Source organism: Octodon degus, unplaced genomic scaffold (genome assembly GCF_000260255.1).
Source record: "Octodon degus isolate 3935 unplaced genomic scaffold, OctDeg1.0 scaffold00174, whole genome shotgun sequence".
Lineage (NCBI taxonomy): Eukaryota > Metazoa > Chordata > Mammalia > Rodentia > Octodontidae > Octodon > Octodon degus.
Window position 1 is genome coordinate 112,401 of NW_004524750.1, and position 15,359 is coordinate 127,759.

At 42.4% G+C, this 15,359-nt stretch overlaps 1 protein-coding gene across 7 annotated transcripts in view; it reads right to left on the bottom strand.

The window, feature by feature from the left end:
* Sptbn1 (spectrin beta, non-erythrocytic 1) overlaps positions 1-15,359 on the bottom strand; it is a 197,644-nt gene that overhangs the window by 89,413 nt on the left and 92,872 nt on the right. For 2 of the 7 annotated variants that reach the window (XR_002818547.1, XM_004643408.2), the window contains exon 1: positions 13,975-14,474. The exons of 4 other annotated variants lie outside the window; for them this stretch is intronic. Coding sequence is in view for 2 of the 3 variants with exons in the window: in XM_004643408.2 (XP_004643465.2) it covers positions 13,975-14,086 (112 nt within the window). In the remaining variant the exon portion in view is untranslated. Of the gene's footprint in view, positions 1-13,974; positions 14,475-15,359 lie in introns of those variants that run through there. One more of the 7 variants, XM_023703549.1, reaches the window with a different exon arrangement.

A 15,359-nucleotide genomic window follows, 5' to 3' on the forward strand; every position in this document is an offset into this window, starting at 1 on the left:
TGAGATTTCACTCCTCCAATATGCTCCATGGTTTTGGGACTCCCTGTATTCATTTTCTGCTCCTACACACTTATTATCTTATAAACTAATCCTGACCATACTTTGAAAACTGAAAACATCTCTCTCACATTTACTGTCCAAAGAAATACTGGCAGGGCTCAGAACACTTGCCACTTTCTACCTAGTATTCATTCACTTTTAGAATATAAATTCAGTGACTGTCAGTTACACACCTATTTCTGGTGTGTTTAGCAATGTAACCTGCTAACCACGACACCTGCTTCTTGAATGCTGGTTGAATGGGTAGACAAATTTGATGGATGCCTCAGAGATAAATATAAAGTCACCTAGACTGTATCCACAGCACTTACTCTTGGGTTATTTAGGAAGGCCATGCCACTTTGTTCTAAGAGCCTGTTTACAACAGTATGTCAGCTAGGGCACATTATAAGCCTGCATTATCAGCTGGGTTCTGAAAACATGCTCTAGAAATACCAAAACCTTTACCAAAGTATATAGTAAAAAACCAAAACAAAACAACCTGCAATTACAGCCAAAATCTATCTTCCTGGGCCTATATACACTTGCCATCAACATTTCAGCTTTAGGTTAAATGAATCCAGGCAGGCAGATTGGGATGACAAGAATAACCTGCAGCTGTCACCCTTCCTTCTGACTCTGTTGCAGCAACGCAAACTGTTCCGATTTGGAGTGCTGCTCTAAATACCTTCCTAAAAGTGTTTCTTTCATGTTACAGGTTAATTCCTGACTTAGGAGAAAGGAAGAAAGACAAGGTTATCATAATTGTCAAAGCAGAATCAAGTTGGGACACAGCTTTGCAAATACATGTAAGCCTATTTTCCATCTGCTTTTGGTTCTGAGGTCTGTGGAAAGATTCAAATGAAGCCTTGACATCCTGAAGTGAGGCTGTCATGCACTGTCTGCCACTGAGTCACCACTCTGTTACATCACATGTGTCCCAGCAACAGGTATTTCAGTCAGTCAGCAGTGACAATCCAGGTTCACTAGAGTGGATCCATGTCCACTGTCTCTATGGTCAAAAGGATCCAGTCTTCACTGTCACCTGAATTGAGGCTACTGCACATCTCTCATCTCACAGATACCTTAATTCCACTTGCCAAACATATCTACATGTATATGGAGTAAGTCCTGCCCTTGAACATATGTGGAAGCATTACTCTTCCCTCTATTGCTAGTTCTTATTATAATGTCAATGCACTGTTTTTTAATGGATGGAGTTACTCATCAACAGCAATAGCTTTATCAGAAATTGCAGGCTGGGCATGGTGGCTCACGCGTTTAAAACCACTTCTGGGGAGACTGAGGCAGGAGGACTGCTGAGAGTTTAAGGCCAGCCTGGGCTACAAGATGAGACCTTGTCTTGGCGGAACCAGGGATTGAACTCAGGCCCTTGCGCTTGCCAGGCAAGCGATTATTCTACTGAGCCATCTCCCTGGCCAGAGACCTTGTCTTTAAAAAAAAAAAAAAGGAAATTGCTACATATTTGAATAATCTGATCAATAAATTTCACATGTGTATTTTTGTAGGCATGTTAAGTGTGATGCTTCTGAACACCTCTGAATCTGGCCAATCCCTAATAACAATGGTCATATATAGTGTTCTAGGTTTAAATTAAAATCAGCACAAGCTGTCTATGAGCTAAGGGATGCTATACCATACCCTGCTTTGTGTCCCCACCTTCTAATAAAATACGTGTTAGGTTCAAAGAAATGTTGAAAATGGCCCTCTCTTATAAAGAGTTTTACAGTTACCTCTTGTCACTGGCTAATTCCTGTTAGAAGAGGTGTTTTTTCACTTTCTGAATTTCAGGTTCATTAACAGAACACATATGATGCAACCTAGCTCACAGGGTAACTAAAAGGACAAACAGTACGTGTTAAGGTACCTAGCTCATCCCTGGGTCACAAGAGAAAGCACCCAACAACTCTTAAGAGTCATGCTCAATGCAGAAGTGCACTGTGGTCTGACTTTCACATCACAGATGGCAGCAGAGTCAGCAGTGCAGCGGAAAGGCCACGACCTCCAATCCCAAGACAGACTGCGCTGATTGTACTCTCACAGTACCCCTAGTTCGCTATGCGGCTGATGGTAAGCATACCCTTCCCACCACAGGGCAGGCTGTGATTGACTCAAACAGCAGCTTATCGGCCCCACATGGGCTTTCAGACTGCGTGAGAAGAGCCGGCCTTGAGAGGCAGGTAGAAACCACATCATAAAAATCACCCCTCAGAGGGTGCGATGTTTTCTGTTTTCCGAGTAGCTCAGGCTAAGGAAGTAGCTTCAAAGCAGTCTCAAGAAACTACAGTGGCTGCTGTTAGATGACTCCCAACTGCTGTGCCCACACCCAGCCACACCCAAATCCTCCAAGATAACTCTCTGCAGGGGCACTGAGGAGTAAGGGTTCAATGCTAGGGCTTTGTGAAGACAGGCAAGTCTGCATGACAGCTCCACCACTTAACAGTCGCAAAATACTGACCAAGTTACTTCATCTCGCCAAACCTGGGTTTTCTCATCTGTAGCACCTTATTTCTGTCCCTATCTCTAGCATTCTTCTGAGTTTAAAGATTACAACCCATAAAATAAATAAGAGTCTGGTGCACAACGCACTCAATAAATGTAGGAGGCTGTAGTCCTTGGAAGGGTGTCTAAACAGGTACCAACCAGTTGAAAGAACCTGAGAACAAAGACAGCCTTGACATTTGTTTACCCGCAGAAAAGCTTCTTATATTTATGAATGTGTACTTTTCACTGGAGATTCATCTACACTGTTGTAACTGAATCTTATAGCAACCCTGAAGAGCAGGGAGGGCAGCTATCTTTCATTTTGCTGTATGAGGGCCACCCCCTTCCTATATATGCCCACTAAAATCCCATTACATGAGCCCTATCCTGCGCCCTTGTCTATTGTTTCTGAACTTCCTGGAGGCAAGCAAGGATAGAAACAGTACTCTCTGTAATCCTAAAACCTATGGAAGAGATGCAGATAGGACCCTTCATAACATGCAGTATTAATCAGGGATCAAATCATAAGAACTGTAACTATTTTAAGAACCAGCTCTCTTTACCTAGTAAGAGCTGTTTGTTTTTAATACAGAGAACCCTGACCAGCAAGTTAAACTGTGAATTCCCACTGGAAAGTGTGGAAGGGTATATCTGAAATCAAGTGCCAGATCACTAGGTGATCTGTGTTTCACTTCTCTGCTCCTGAAACACCGAACAGAAGGAAGTGTTGCTCCTTATCAAACACGGACAGGGCAGGATCAATGACATAATTCATGAGCTCACAGGAAAACGAGGTAAGAAAGGTCATTTTGGAATTGCCTAAGGACAAGGGTGTCCCTGAGTATCTTATCTGCAGGGGTCTAGGCTGGCCTTCCCATCTGACTCCAGGCCACTGGTGGCAGACAGTAACAGGTGGTCAGACCCATGAACTGTTCTCCCCTGGGGCTTACACCCAGCAGGCCACTGCCCCAGTGTCTTTCCCTTAAACTCACCTTTCTCCCCCCAAGAGCCATGTAAACTTACCAGCCCCCTACAAAAATACAGTATGTGGTTCTGTGGCCCCAAACTCTCAGTCAAGTGGGCTAGAGTCAAGCCCACTGCTATATGACTATGACTTTTAAAAACTGCTTATGTTTATTTTATTTTTTGCTTATGTTTAAAGTGAAAAATGATTTCTAGCTTTAAAGCTGAAATCATATATATCTGCAGAAGAAAACATGAAAAATTTTAAAAAGGAATAGGGAGGCATCGAAGGCTGGGAAGTAGTTCTTGGCCAAAATTAGTTCCCCTGGATACTTCATTTGGAAAGGCTCAGCGTGTGCATTAATCTGTTATCTAAATTTCTGAGCTCTGCCTCTGTTTGCTCAGAGTATGATTTAACTGCCTGGCATGTAGAAAGCATTACTCATTCTGTATCTCCATAAGCAAAGACACATTTGCTGTTAGGAAAGTCATGTTTGCTTCATGACCACACAATATAAAAGGGTAACTAGCCACCACACCTAGGAAAACGAATCCTGGTATCACAAGGTGCATGTTTTATATTTTTCTGCTATGTAGTTATGATACATTAGTGAAGCCCTTAGACTTTTTCCTTCTTCAACTACTACTGTTACCCTCAAAAGAAAAAGAGAAAATGAAAGACAGTTTAATATCTAAATTCCAAGGAACAAGTTCTACCTCTCCAAGCACTTTAGTACTTAAATGTGTGGGAACTTTTTCTCTTCCCAACAAAGCTAATCCCTAGCACTCTGCAGTATACTAGGGAGTCCATTCACAGGAGGTAGAAAGGTTGGGGATGGGGGTTCAGGCATGTTGTCACTAGGGCTACATCAAATTCCTTATCAGAAAATGTAAATAAGCTCTGCCTAAGCCAGCCATATCTGGAGTTTTAGTTTACATCATAGACAGTCATTATCATGAGTGTAATTCACTCTTTTATTCAACACAGTGTTCATTAAGTAACTGGAATACTCTTCTGAAGCAAGAAGCACCAGGAGGAAGAACAGCTCACTTTAAAACGATCCCATGTGTATTACTCCTGTTAGTTTACTTGCTCATTCATGAGACATTTATTTATGTGCGAAGCAGCCAGAAAAAAAAAAAAAAAAAAAAAAGAGATGAATGTATACAAATGTCCTCCTGAGAGTTCACAAATCTTCACCCAAGTGTACAGTGTTAGGGCTTATCCCCCACAAAGCCAAAGGCGGTCATAGGTGGCGCTTTCTCAGAGGTGGCTGGATATTGAGTGTGTGATGCTGGGCTTGATTCATGGTGCAATGCTAGGCACTAGGATTAAGGGTGTGAGTGCTGGCTGCATTAAGTAGCCTGGATAAGAAGGGGTTCATCCCTTGATGTGCTGCTTACCTTTTGCACTCTATGGACTTCTGTGCTACTATGCCACCTTACCTTAGAGCCAGGACTAAGCCCCTACAAACTATGAGCTTAAAAACACCTTGGGTATTTTGTTCCAGTAATGAGAAAAGTAAGTAAGACACAGTAATAGTACTGCCACACATAATTAGGGTGCCTCCATCACCCAATGTGGGGAGATTTCCTGGATGTGGAAGTTCCCATGCTAAAACTCAAAAGCTCTCTAGTGATCTTAATAGGAATGATCATCTAATTAATCACTGGTAGAGCAGGATTTGAATGCTGATGTCTATGACTGCATGGCCCACAAGCTTTTCACCACACTTAAGTGTTTCTACAATGAGACTTATAGTCCTTGACAGCCCTCCTCTCTGCGCAGTTCTCCCAGACTCCAACAGTCTCTGCAGAGCGTGGATTTCATCTGCTCAGCAGTTGTTTCCACATAATGCATCATCTCCCCTCATTTTACAGCAAGTTTTTTAAGTTCTTTAAAGCTCTATAAGAGGAATAACAGAAACCAGAATACCACATTCAAGCACCAGAAACATAACTGTGCACTACTACACGCACAGTGACACCTAAGAAGCTACTGTATATACTGAAGCTCGTAAAAACTCACTGGCATTTAACTGTTCAACAGCACAGAGACTTCCAAATATTTTTCAGACTTTAAAACAGAGCTTCAAAGATAAACAAAAAAGACCCCTTCAAAGTTTCTTAATTAAGAGAAAGTCAATTAAAAAATACTAAAGCTACATTTTAAGGTATCGTGACTATAACCACCAACTGCACATAGGTGTACCAAGGCCACGAAAATACTACATGTGACTTAAGGATATCAAGCAAAATACAAGTGCAACTGATGTTTCTTTGGAAAAATAGCTTACTCCAAAATTCTACTGCAGTTGAACACTTGGGGGGAGCTGGATTTACCAAAATGACATTGCCCATGTTATTTTCTTGCCACTGGGGAGAAACATAGCCTTTAGACAATTATCTATGTTTTGCTCATATTCTTTATGAACAGAGTGTGTGTGCCTCCGTGATCCCCAAATTAGCTTTCTACTTGCATCATTTCAGCATTAGAAAAGCCAAATCTTTCATGAAGACTTTAAGTCCAAATATAGGCCAACCTGTGTCTCCATGCTATCGTAATTACTGTGTTTGCTACTTAAAGGCTTTGTGCATCTTGAAACCTGGGTTGGGGAAGAGAGAGACAGGCTAAGAAAGGCTTTCAAAAGCAAGCCATCTAGGCACTCAAGGTCGCTGTAAAGGGCAGCCGACATCAGCTGGGACTCAGCAGTGTCATGAGACAAACATGGCTCTCCGATTAGGGCTGGGTGTTCTGCTCTGGCAGTAGGTACTCCAGATGCTTTTCATGAACTTGGGAGAGACAGCACTACTGTGACCTTCAACCTACATCAAAAGTCACCTGGCCCAAGGGACTGCTATCGACCTGTATTCTTTGTAAAGGAAAAAGAGGGTACATTTTCAGGGAAACTAACACTCCTCTAACATGATCAAAGGAAACCACACTCAGTGAGGTTTTGGGGGTGGGGTGGGGGCTGAGGAACTCCATTTAAGATCAGAAAGTGAATCCTGCTTAGCCTTGTATTGTAGACTACCATAATAAAGACGGCCATGGATTACTGAGCACTTACTATACACCAGCCAAATCAATTTTCACAATCTCTATTTCTCAAAACAATCTCAGTGCACAAAATCTGTATCACTTCCATTCCAGAGATAACAGGCTAAGACTAGTAAATAAACTGCTCTGATTTCCAAAGCAAACAGGCAACAATTGGCAAGAAACATCGAAACGTCCACAAACGAAACACTTCAGAAATGTTGAGTAAAGACTAAAAATGAAGTCTAGAAAAATCTCAATATGTATATACCGATTACCATAAAGGTAAATTGTATGTATTTGAAGTACTATTAGAAAATTACACTTTGGTAGGATTGTAGGATCTTATGTGAACTAGTCTTTGTTTCTTTATCTAAGAAGAATATGTAGCCCTTGGGGTGGCTGCAGAAATTAAATCAAGTTAATTGAATTAATAAGGGTTAGCATTCCATCCTGCTGATATAAAAATATATTAAAATGTTTGGAGTAATACAAAGGTACATTAGAAATATTTAACTTTGTCAATAACCCTCAACCCTCCCCTTGAGAGACCTTGACTCAAGTCACCTGCAAGCTACTGCTACTCCCCTTCGCGCCTGACTCTTTCTGCCAGGAGGATCTGGAGAGGCTCTCCCTCTTCCTTCTCTGAAAGTGCAAAACTTCGGACGAGTCTCATCTGGTGCTTTTTCTATCCTACCTAATCAATACCAGCTATTTTAGAAGGGCACCTGTATATTCATAAAATGAGCACTTGTCAAAAAACAAGGTATCTCAAATCCATATTTAACACCAAAACCTGAAGGCACTGCTAGTTTAGTTTACAGATCTCAGATCTAAGTCTAAAACTCCAAAAACAGTTAACATTCATGTAACACAATATTACTCTATTAAGACTGGATAGAAAGGAGGTTTTATTTTGCTTCATTAAAAAAAAAATAGTTTAAAAGGTTTGAGACCAAAAGAAGGAATGGATGCTTCTACTTCTCTTGCTAAAATACTGGAAGAATTTAGATTAAACTGACCCACAGTACTTTTGTAATTCTCCATTAATAAAAAGTAGATAAATGAAAAAAAAAATTGTGTTTTGTTAACCTCACAAATTTCTAGAGGGCCGGCCAAATAGCTCAGAGGATTAAAGCACCTGCAAGTAGGCGCAGGGGTCAGGGTTTCAAATTGAGACTGGACGTGGTGGCACACGCCTGTAATTCCAGCTCTTGGGAGGCTGTAAACAGGCAGATCACTACAAGTCCAATCTAGAAGTGAGACCCTGAATATCCTGTAGACCCTTCCCTAAAATAAAAATTAAAAAATATTTAAAAAATTAAAAATATTTCTAAAACTGTACAATTAACAAGTATAAAATCCTAGCCAAATTCTAAGACTTACAAAGCCATGAATCAAACTATGCCTTAAAGCTCTATAATCTTCTAGACTAATACTAAACTTTACTTATTACTCATTCAGACATGCAAGTTTATTTTTATAATTAGTTAAAACAGTAATTTACTATAAAAATAAACAAAAATTCCTAAATTTTATGAAAAATATATGTGAAACATAAACATTAAACATCTCTGTTTATGAGGTAGGAGCAGGTAGCAGTTATTTCCAAGGCTATATTTCTTAAACTTAAATGTGCAGGGGACCTGTTAAAATGAGGTTCTGATACAGTAGGTCTGTGATGGACATGAGTTGTTGTGTTTCTAATAAATAGCAAGTAAACTACTGACCATCACAAATAACAAGGTTCCAACTACCTTGTAGTTCATAATTCAAGGAATCTAAGTTGTTTCCAAGCTTCCCACCCCAACAACTTCAGCCCTAGTCTCCTGCCTCCTCTTGTGACCACCACCCTCTAAAACCAATCATCATACTCAAAAAGTGGATTAAAACACAGGGTCTGGTGACAAAGGCCTGTAACCCCAGCATTCTGGGAAGCAGAAGCAAAAAGATTACAAGTTCTAGCCCAACCTGGGCAACTCAGCGACCTAGTGAAAAGCTCAGTGTACAAAGCCTAGGTTCAAAATCTGCAGTATGGCCCAGAACAAAATAAAAAGCCAAAACAAGTTATTTAAAATCCTCCAGTGCATCACACTGTTTGATTTACTTCCAAACTCCTTAACCTGACTTACAGGGACTACCCTTTCACACCCCCTTCTTACCCCTCATCTTCTGTACATAAAGCTCTAAGTAACATAGAATCTGTCAACATTCCAAGCTCTAGTGCTCTGCAGAACAAGTCTACCTTTCCATTTTCTCCCACTCTTTGGTCAGCTCAGCCATCACTTCTGAAATATCTAAAACAGTGCTCACCCCTACTTTCTAACCAGAAAACAACGACCTACTGACAAGCAAGTAATCAATAAATTTTGCTAATAATAATAAACAAAAAAGCAACCAGCATATTTTAAAGGCAGTTTTAGTATTTATTTTTAGAATCCTTGTTGCTTTAAAGTAACCTGGGCCAAGGAGATAGCTTAGAATAAGCGCTTGCCTGGCAAGCACAAGGTCCTGAGTTCAATCCCCGGTGCCACCAAAAATAAATAAATAAAGTAACCTGGTTTGAACCAGAAGTGGTGCACATGCCTGCAAACCCAGAACTTGAGGCTGGAGGCAGGAAGATAGTGAGTTCAAGGCCAGCCTGAACTGCATAGTGAGACCCTGTCTCATAAATAAACACATAAATAGAGTATTCTAGCTTAGTGACCAACTAACCTTGTAAACAGCAAGTCCTCAGCACTTATAAAATTGTTTAATAACCACCAAATTAATTAAGCCAATCCAGGAAAGAATATTGTAATAATATTATAACAAGATTAGAAAAATGCTTTCAATGCCTTGATCATTTATCTACCAGTCGGGGGGCTTTTCTATAGCTCATTTCAGAGGGGGTAGAAATAAGCCAGGTAAGCAGGAGAAAGGATCTAGAAAAATGCCTGCCTCATTCCATCTACCCAGCTTATTCTGATAATATGTGATTCATAGGTATAAACCATCACTATTCTTTCCCCAAGAATTAAGAAAAAAATTAAAATTAAAAAATTCAAAGGCAACTCTCAGCATGTAATAGCCTTGGGGAACAAGGCATTCCAATGAATTGAAGTTCTTTATCTCACACACAAGGAGACAGACACTCCATGGCTCTTCTTGCTGTAAATTCATACAGAGCCAAAAGAGCTAGAGAAAGCACAAGCTCCAAAATGTTAGGTGCCAAACCCTGGAGTAGAACGCAAAGACGACAGAAAAAAAAAAAACCTCTGATGCTCTTTAACCAGTCTCATGTTCATTACAATCTCACTGCCAGAAGCAAAGGGATCATTGGTGCTCTGGACCTCAGGGAGGCAAGACAGGGAACATTAGAGCCTAGGTCTCCTGCCTGGGAGATCTGACTACCACAGTTAGAAGAGGAAATATACCGGGTGGGGCCACTTGGAAGAGTCTTTTAATGAAAACCTACAGAGTATGGAATTTCTTTAGCACAAAAGGCAAAAGCTTTGGTTTCTAAGTGGGAAAAATAACACAAGTAGCAGGTGTGAAATGGACAGAAGGTATCATGAACCTCTACTACTATAAACACATTTTTCTAAACGTGGCTGAGTTTTGTTGTTTCAACATTTTTATTTTTTAAAAAGTAGTTCTGGGAAAAATGGCTATCCACATACAGAAAAAGGACTGAATCCATACCCGTCTCTCTTATCACGTACTCAACTAAAATCGAAATGGATCAAAGAAATAATAAACAAACACAACCTGCTAGAAGATAAAATGGGTAAAACTCTTGAAATCACAGGCACAGGCAAGTACTTCCTGAACAGAACCCTGCTTGTACAGGAAATAGTACCAAGAATCAGCCCTGGGGAATCAAGTGAAATTAAAAAGCTCTGCACAACAAAAGAAACAACCAACAAAGCGAAACAACATACAAAATGGGAAAAATGTTACCAGCTATTCTACAAAGCACTAATATCTACACTATATAAAGAATTCATAACTAGACTCCAAATATATCACCTAATCAAAAAATGAGCAAGTAAAATAAAATAGATATTTCATGGAAGTACAAATAACTAATAAATAAATGAAAAATGTTCAACACTGTTGGTCATCAGAGAAATGAAAATTATTAAAATAACACGGATTTCATCTTACCCCAGAAAGAATGGCTACCATCAAGAAATTAAGTAATAAATACTAGTGAGGATGGAGATGGGAGAGAAAAGGAATACTCTGACATTGTTGGTGGGAATATAAACTAGTACAACCACTAGGGAGATTCCTCAAAAATCTCAAACTAGAAATTCCATCTGACTCGGGTATTCCTCTTCTAGGGGTTAACGTTTTCAAAGAATTAAAGACATCACATTACCCTGATACATGCATACACATGTTTACAGCATAATTCACAAAAGCTAAATCTTAGACACAATCTATATATCCATCAATAGAAGAATGGATACAGATAACGCAGTATTTGTACAAAGTGGAGTACTACTCTGCTATAAATAAAGATAAATTTGAGTCTTTTGTAGGAAAATGGATACACCTCAAGAGTATGTGAAATGAAATAAATCAGGCACACAAGTTTAAATACCATATGATTTCTCTCTCTCTCTCTCTCTCTCTTTTTTTGTGGAACCAGGGATTGAACTCAGGCCATTGTGCTTGCCAGGCAAGTGTTTATTCTACTGAGCTATGTCTCCCGGCCTCTGATTTCTCTTATATGAGAAAGCCAAATTCTAAAGAGCAAAATAAAATCTATCCAATAAAAATTAGGAAGACAAATCTTTCTCAATGGTATGGGAACCCAAGAGATGGAGGGAGGGAGAAAAGGGGATGAAAACAACAACAAAGATGTGTTATGTGTGTAACTCCACACAAGGAATGTAAACATTACATACTGCAAACATGTACTAATACAAATTTTTAAAAGAAAAAAAACAACAATTTTATAAGATACATGAACTGATCATGTGAAAAGGGACAGCTTGATCTTGCAGATGAAAAATGGGCAGGAGAAGCAGGTATGTGTCAGTGTTTGACACTAAAGCTGTCAGAATTTGAAGACCCTGCCTGTCCTTAGCAACAAGTTGTGATAAAAAAAAGGCACTGTCTATCTCCCAGTTACTTATGCCAAAGGTTTTGCTTTTATCAAACTTATTTACTGACATATAAATCTCTATACATTTTTATCTAAACAGTCCAGACTCTCCATTATAACAATAAATCTCATTCAATTATCCCTTTTAGAAGTTGTGGGATCCTGTGGAAATATCTGAAACCAGCAAAAATGCACAACTCCCACAAAAATTACAGTATTCTCAGGCATGGATGCTAAATAAATAAATTCATATAGGAGGCATAAAAAATGAAAGATGCAGAGGACATTTTGCCAATTCTGGGTGATAACTGCTAGGAAAGATTATACCCACAAGAGTAAAAAAGGCAGCCCTGTAAGATGTACAAAATTGAATCAGCCGATAGAATCTATGTGTTATCAAAAAATATGTGACAATTCGAACCACAAATACTAAACAAAGTATGAAGCCAGGGATGGGTCTACCCTAATTCTCATAAAGTTATTTACAATGCCTAAAGTTAGGGACTCACATATAGTACTTGAAAATTAATCTGCTCTTTCTCAGTTCCTCAACATGAGCAGTTTTCTGTTACAGAAATATCAACACTAGTCTTGAGCAACTACAAACCACAATATTTAAAAATAAAAATAAGTTAGAGGGAAAGGTCATTTAAAAAATTTTAAGCCAAGATACAATGTGAAGCCCACTATTTCTAAAGGGATTTGAGAAAAACACAAGAGACAGAATATTACAGGCAATAATTTTTTTTTTTTTAAAGTTAAAAGTTACTTGTCCAGAGAGGACAGTTAAGACATTTCCTGTGGGTAAGCTACATGCAGCTCAGTGAGCAGTTTACAACCAACACCAACCTTCTCAGAATAACAGCCTTCTCTTAAGAGTGGGCTTGGAGGCGCGTTCCTCCTGCCTCTTTATATTTTCTCTTCATTTTGCAAGGCATAGGCTGGGTGGAGATAGTGGTGGGTGTTCTCATCAAGGGTCCCCCAGGGTTGCTCTCGCCTTGGCAGAATGACACAATGACATATGGCGTTTGGGCCATGCCTAGAGGGGCACACCCTGAGTTGTCACACCACACAACTTTGGTGTTCCTAACACAGACCTACAGAATGGATACTCATGTATTTTACCATTTGCAAGCCTTCCTCGCCTAAGTTTTCAAAAAGCAAATTCCAATTTTAAAGAGTCAAGAATAAACCAAAGACTCAAACCATTCCTTAAAGCAAACAGAGCTTCCTCCTAGCTAATTGCCCAAAGAATGCTGCACTGTCTAGCAAATGTTTAAAAAAATCCAATATAGTTCTGCCTCTTGTTTTCCAAATAAGTGTCACTACTGTCAACTACTCCACAAGATAAATAAGCCAATGAAGGCAGTATGTCCTCTCCTCCTTCCCAGTGAAAACATTCTAGGAAGGAGGTGCTTGCTCCTTCCGCTCCTCACACGACGCGAACCACATCTGTGCCTCTGGGAAGAGTGAAGACAAGAAACACATACTATTTTCAGATACTACTTGCTACTTTACAGTCGTAGAGCCATGCCCAATCCACCACTAACTCCTGGGGCTTCCAAACAGAAGGAGTTCAGTTTTTAGTTTTGAACTTTTTTGGTGTGTGGGCTAAGACACACTAGCCAGGGCCTGCTGGCTGGGCAGGAAAAGACAACCGAGGGTTGCAGGCAGAAAAACAACAGAGGAGTCTGCTCTTCCTAAAAATTATGTGCAGTAAAATATTAGACACGTTCAATAATTTAAGCTTGATACAGATTCCAGAAACCTGTAAATGATTCAATTAACCCAACCCACAAGGCTGCGATGACAACACCTGGCTTTTATTATAAATTACACAGCCAACTAAACTGAAGGGAAGGTTCTCCCCCAACACAATACATCAAAAGAGTTAAAATCAACCTTTAGAATCAAAACTGTAATTTACAGGAGGCTTAGGAACAAAAAGACCACTCCCTCCTCCTCTTCGCTATTGTTCCACGGACCGTGTCCGGAGCATTGCACTTTACACCTTTAAGGCTTCCCTGAGGTAAGAGGGCAGAGCCCGGGAGCCAGAGGCCACCCGGAACAGAACAGTAGCACAGTAATTCATCTGTGAGCACTGATCTCCTAAGAGCAAAGAGCTCCCTTGGAAAAGGGAGAGGGGGTTAAAGTTGTGTGTGCAATAGGTACAACCAGGAAGTGCAAAAGGTGGCTACTACAGCGTCGGGTGAGCAGCTGCTCCTGAAGGCAGTGGATGGGGCGCTCCGCCGACCAGACGCTTCGGGGCCCGGCACACACCGCAGCCGCGGAACTCCCGGACGCGGCCTTCGGGCGGAGGCTTGCTTACCTTGGAGCTGCTTGAATCTCCCCTCCAGCTGATTGTAGTTGTACGGCACCTGCCCCGAGTACGCCGGGGACAGCGGCCCGGAGATGCTGGACGTCCTCTGCAATTCCATCATGCCCGGGGTAGCGCTCTGGTGGGCTGCAGACTGGAAACCCCGCTCCGGCACCTCCTGCCCCCATCCAACACGCAGCAGCTCCTGCGCACCTTGGCTCTCCGCCCCGCCGGGAAGCGCTGCACCGCGCGTTCGGGTCGGAAACAGGCGCTGGGCGACTTGATAGACGCTGGCTGTAGAGTCCACCACGCTAGCCTGGCGAGGAGTTAGCGCTCAGGCATCTAATTCCTTGTGCTCCCCCTTCTTTCGGTGGCTCCTGCTTCGAAGCTTGAAATACATTACCAAGGAGCGAGAGGAGGAGGGGGCACAAGTCGTGCTTCAAAACGTTTAAATACGGCCAATCCCGAGCCTGCCCGGCCGCCGCCGAGCGCAGGAGCTCGCCGGAGCAGCGCGCACACCTCCGCCCGCAGCCGCCGGTTTGTAATTTAATCCAGAGCCGCTCTCCGAGCGCAGGCGGTGACGTCACCTGATTAGCATAACAGCGCCGCGGAGGCAAGGCAAGGCAGGCCGTACCACGCGGAGGGCGCGGGGGAGGCCATGGGCCCGCGCCCCGCTGCGCGCTCCAGCCGCCCCGGCCGGGGTGCCGCGCGCCGGGCCGCCGTGCTGCCTTCCCAAACAAAGCTGCTGGAATTACAATCTTTGGTTGAGGGCCTCATGTAACGGAAAAGGCTCCGATTACTATCGCTTGAACAGGAGCGCACAGCCGCGGAGGGCGGCGGGAGCCGCGCACCTGGGCGCCGCCCCGGGGAGGCGCACCCGCGTCGGTCGCGGGCTCGGCGGAGGAGCGCCCACCCACAGGAGCGCCCTCGCGGCCGCCCGGCCGCCCCCGGGGAGGCTACGCCCGAGAGGGTCCGAGCCGGAGGTGCGCGGGTCTACGCCGCCCGGAGCCCGAGCGGACTTCGGTCCCGCGGGGCGAGAGCGCGCCGAGTGCCCGCGGGCCTGCCGATTCGCGGCGGGGCCTCGGACTTCGGGTTTCCACCATTTTAGAGCCATCTAGTCCTCCTCCCATCCATCTGACCCAAAACAGAGAACAGCAGGATCACAGTGTGCCCTTAGGAAGCGAGAAAGATTCTAGTTCTGTCCCTTCCTTTTTCTTCACCAAAGCTGACAGAAAACAAACTACAAATTTCACGCGTCCAGTTTGAAGCCCTGAAGCTGTATTCACCTAGGAAGGGAATTTTAATCCTGAAGGGTTCCAATCTTGGGCCTCTACCCCAGGTTCCCTGGGCACTTGTAATGCAGAGAGCTGCATTTTGCCTGGGAGTAGAGCTGAGCT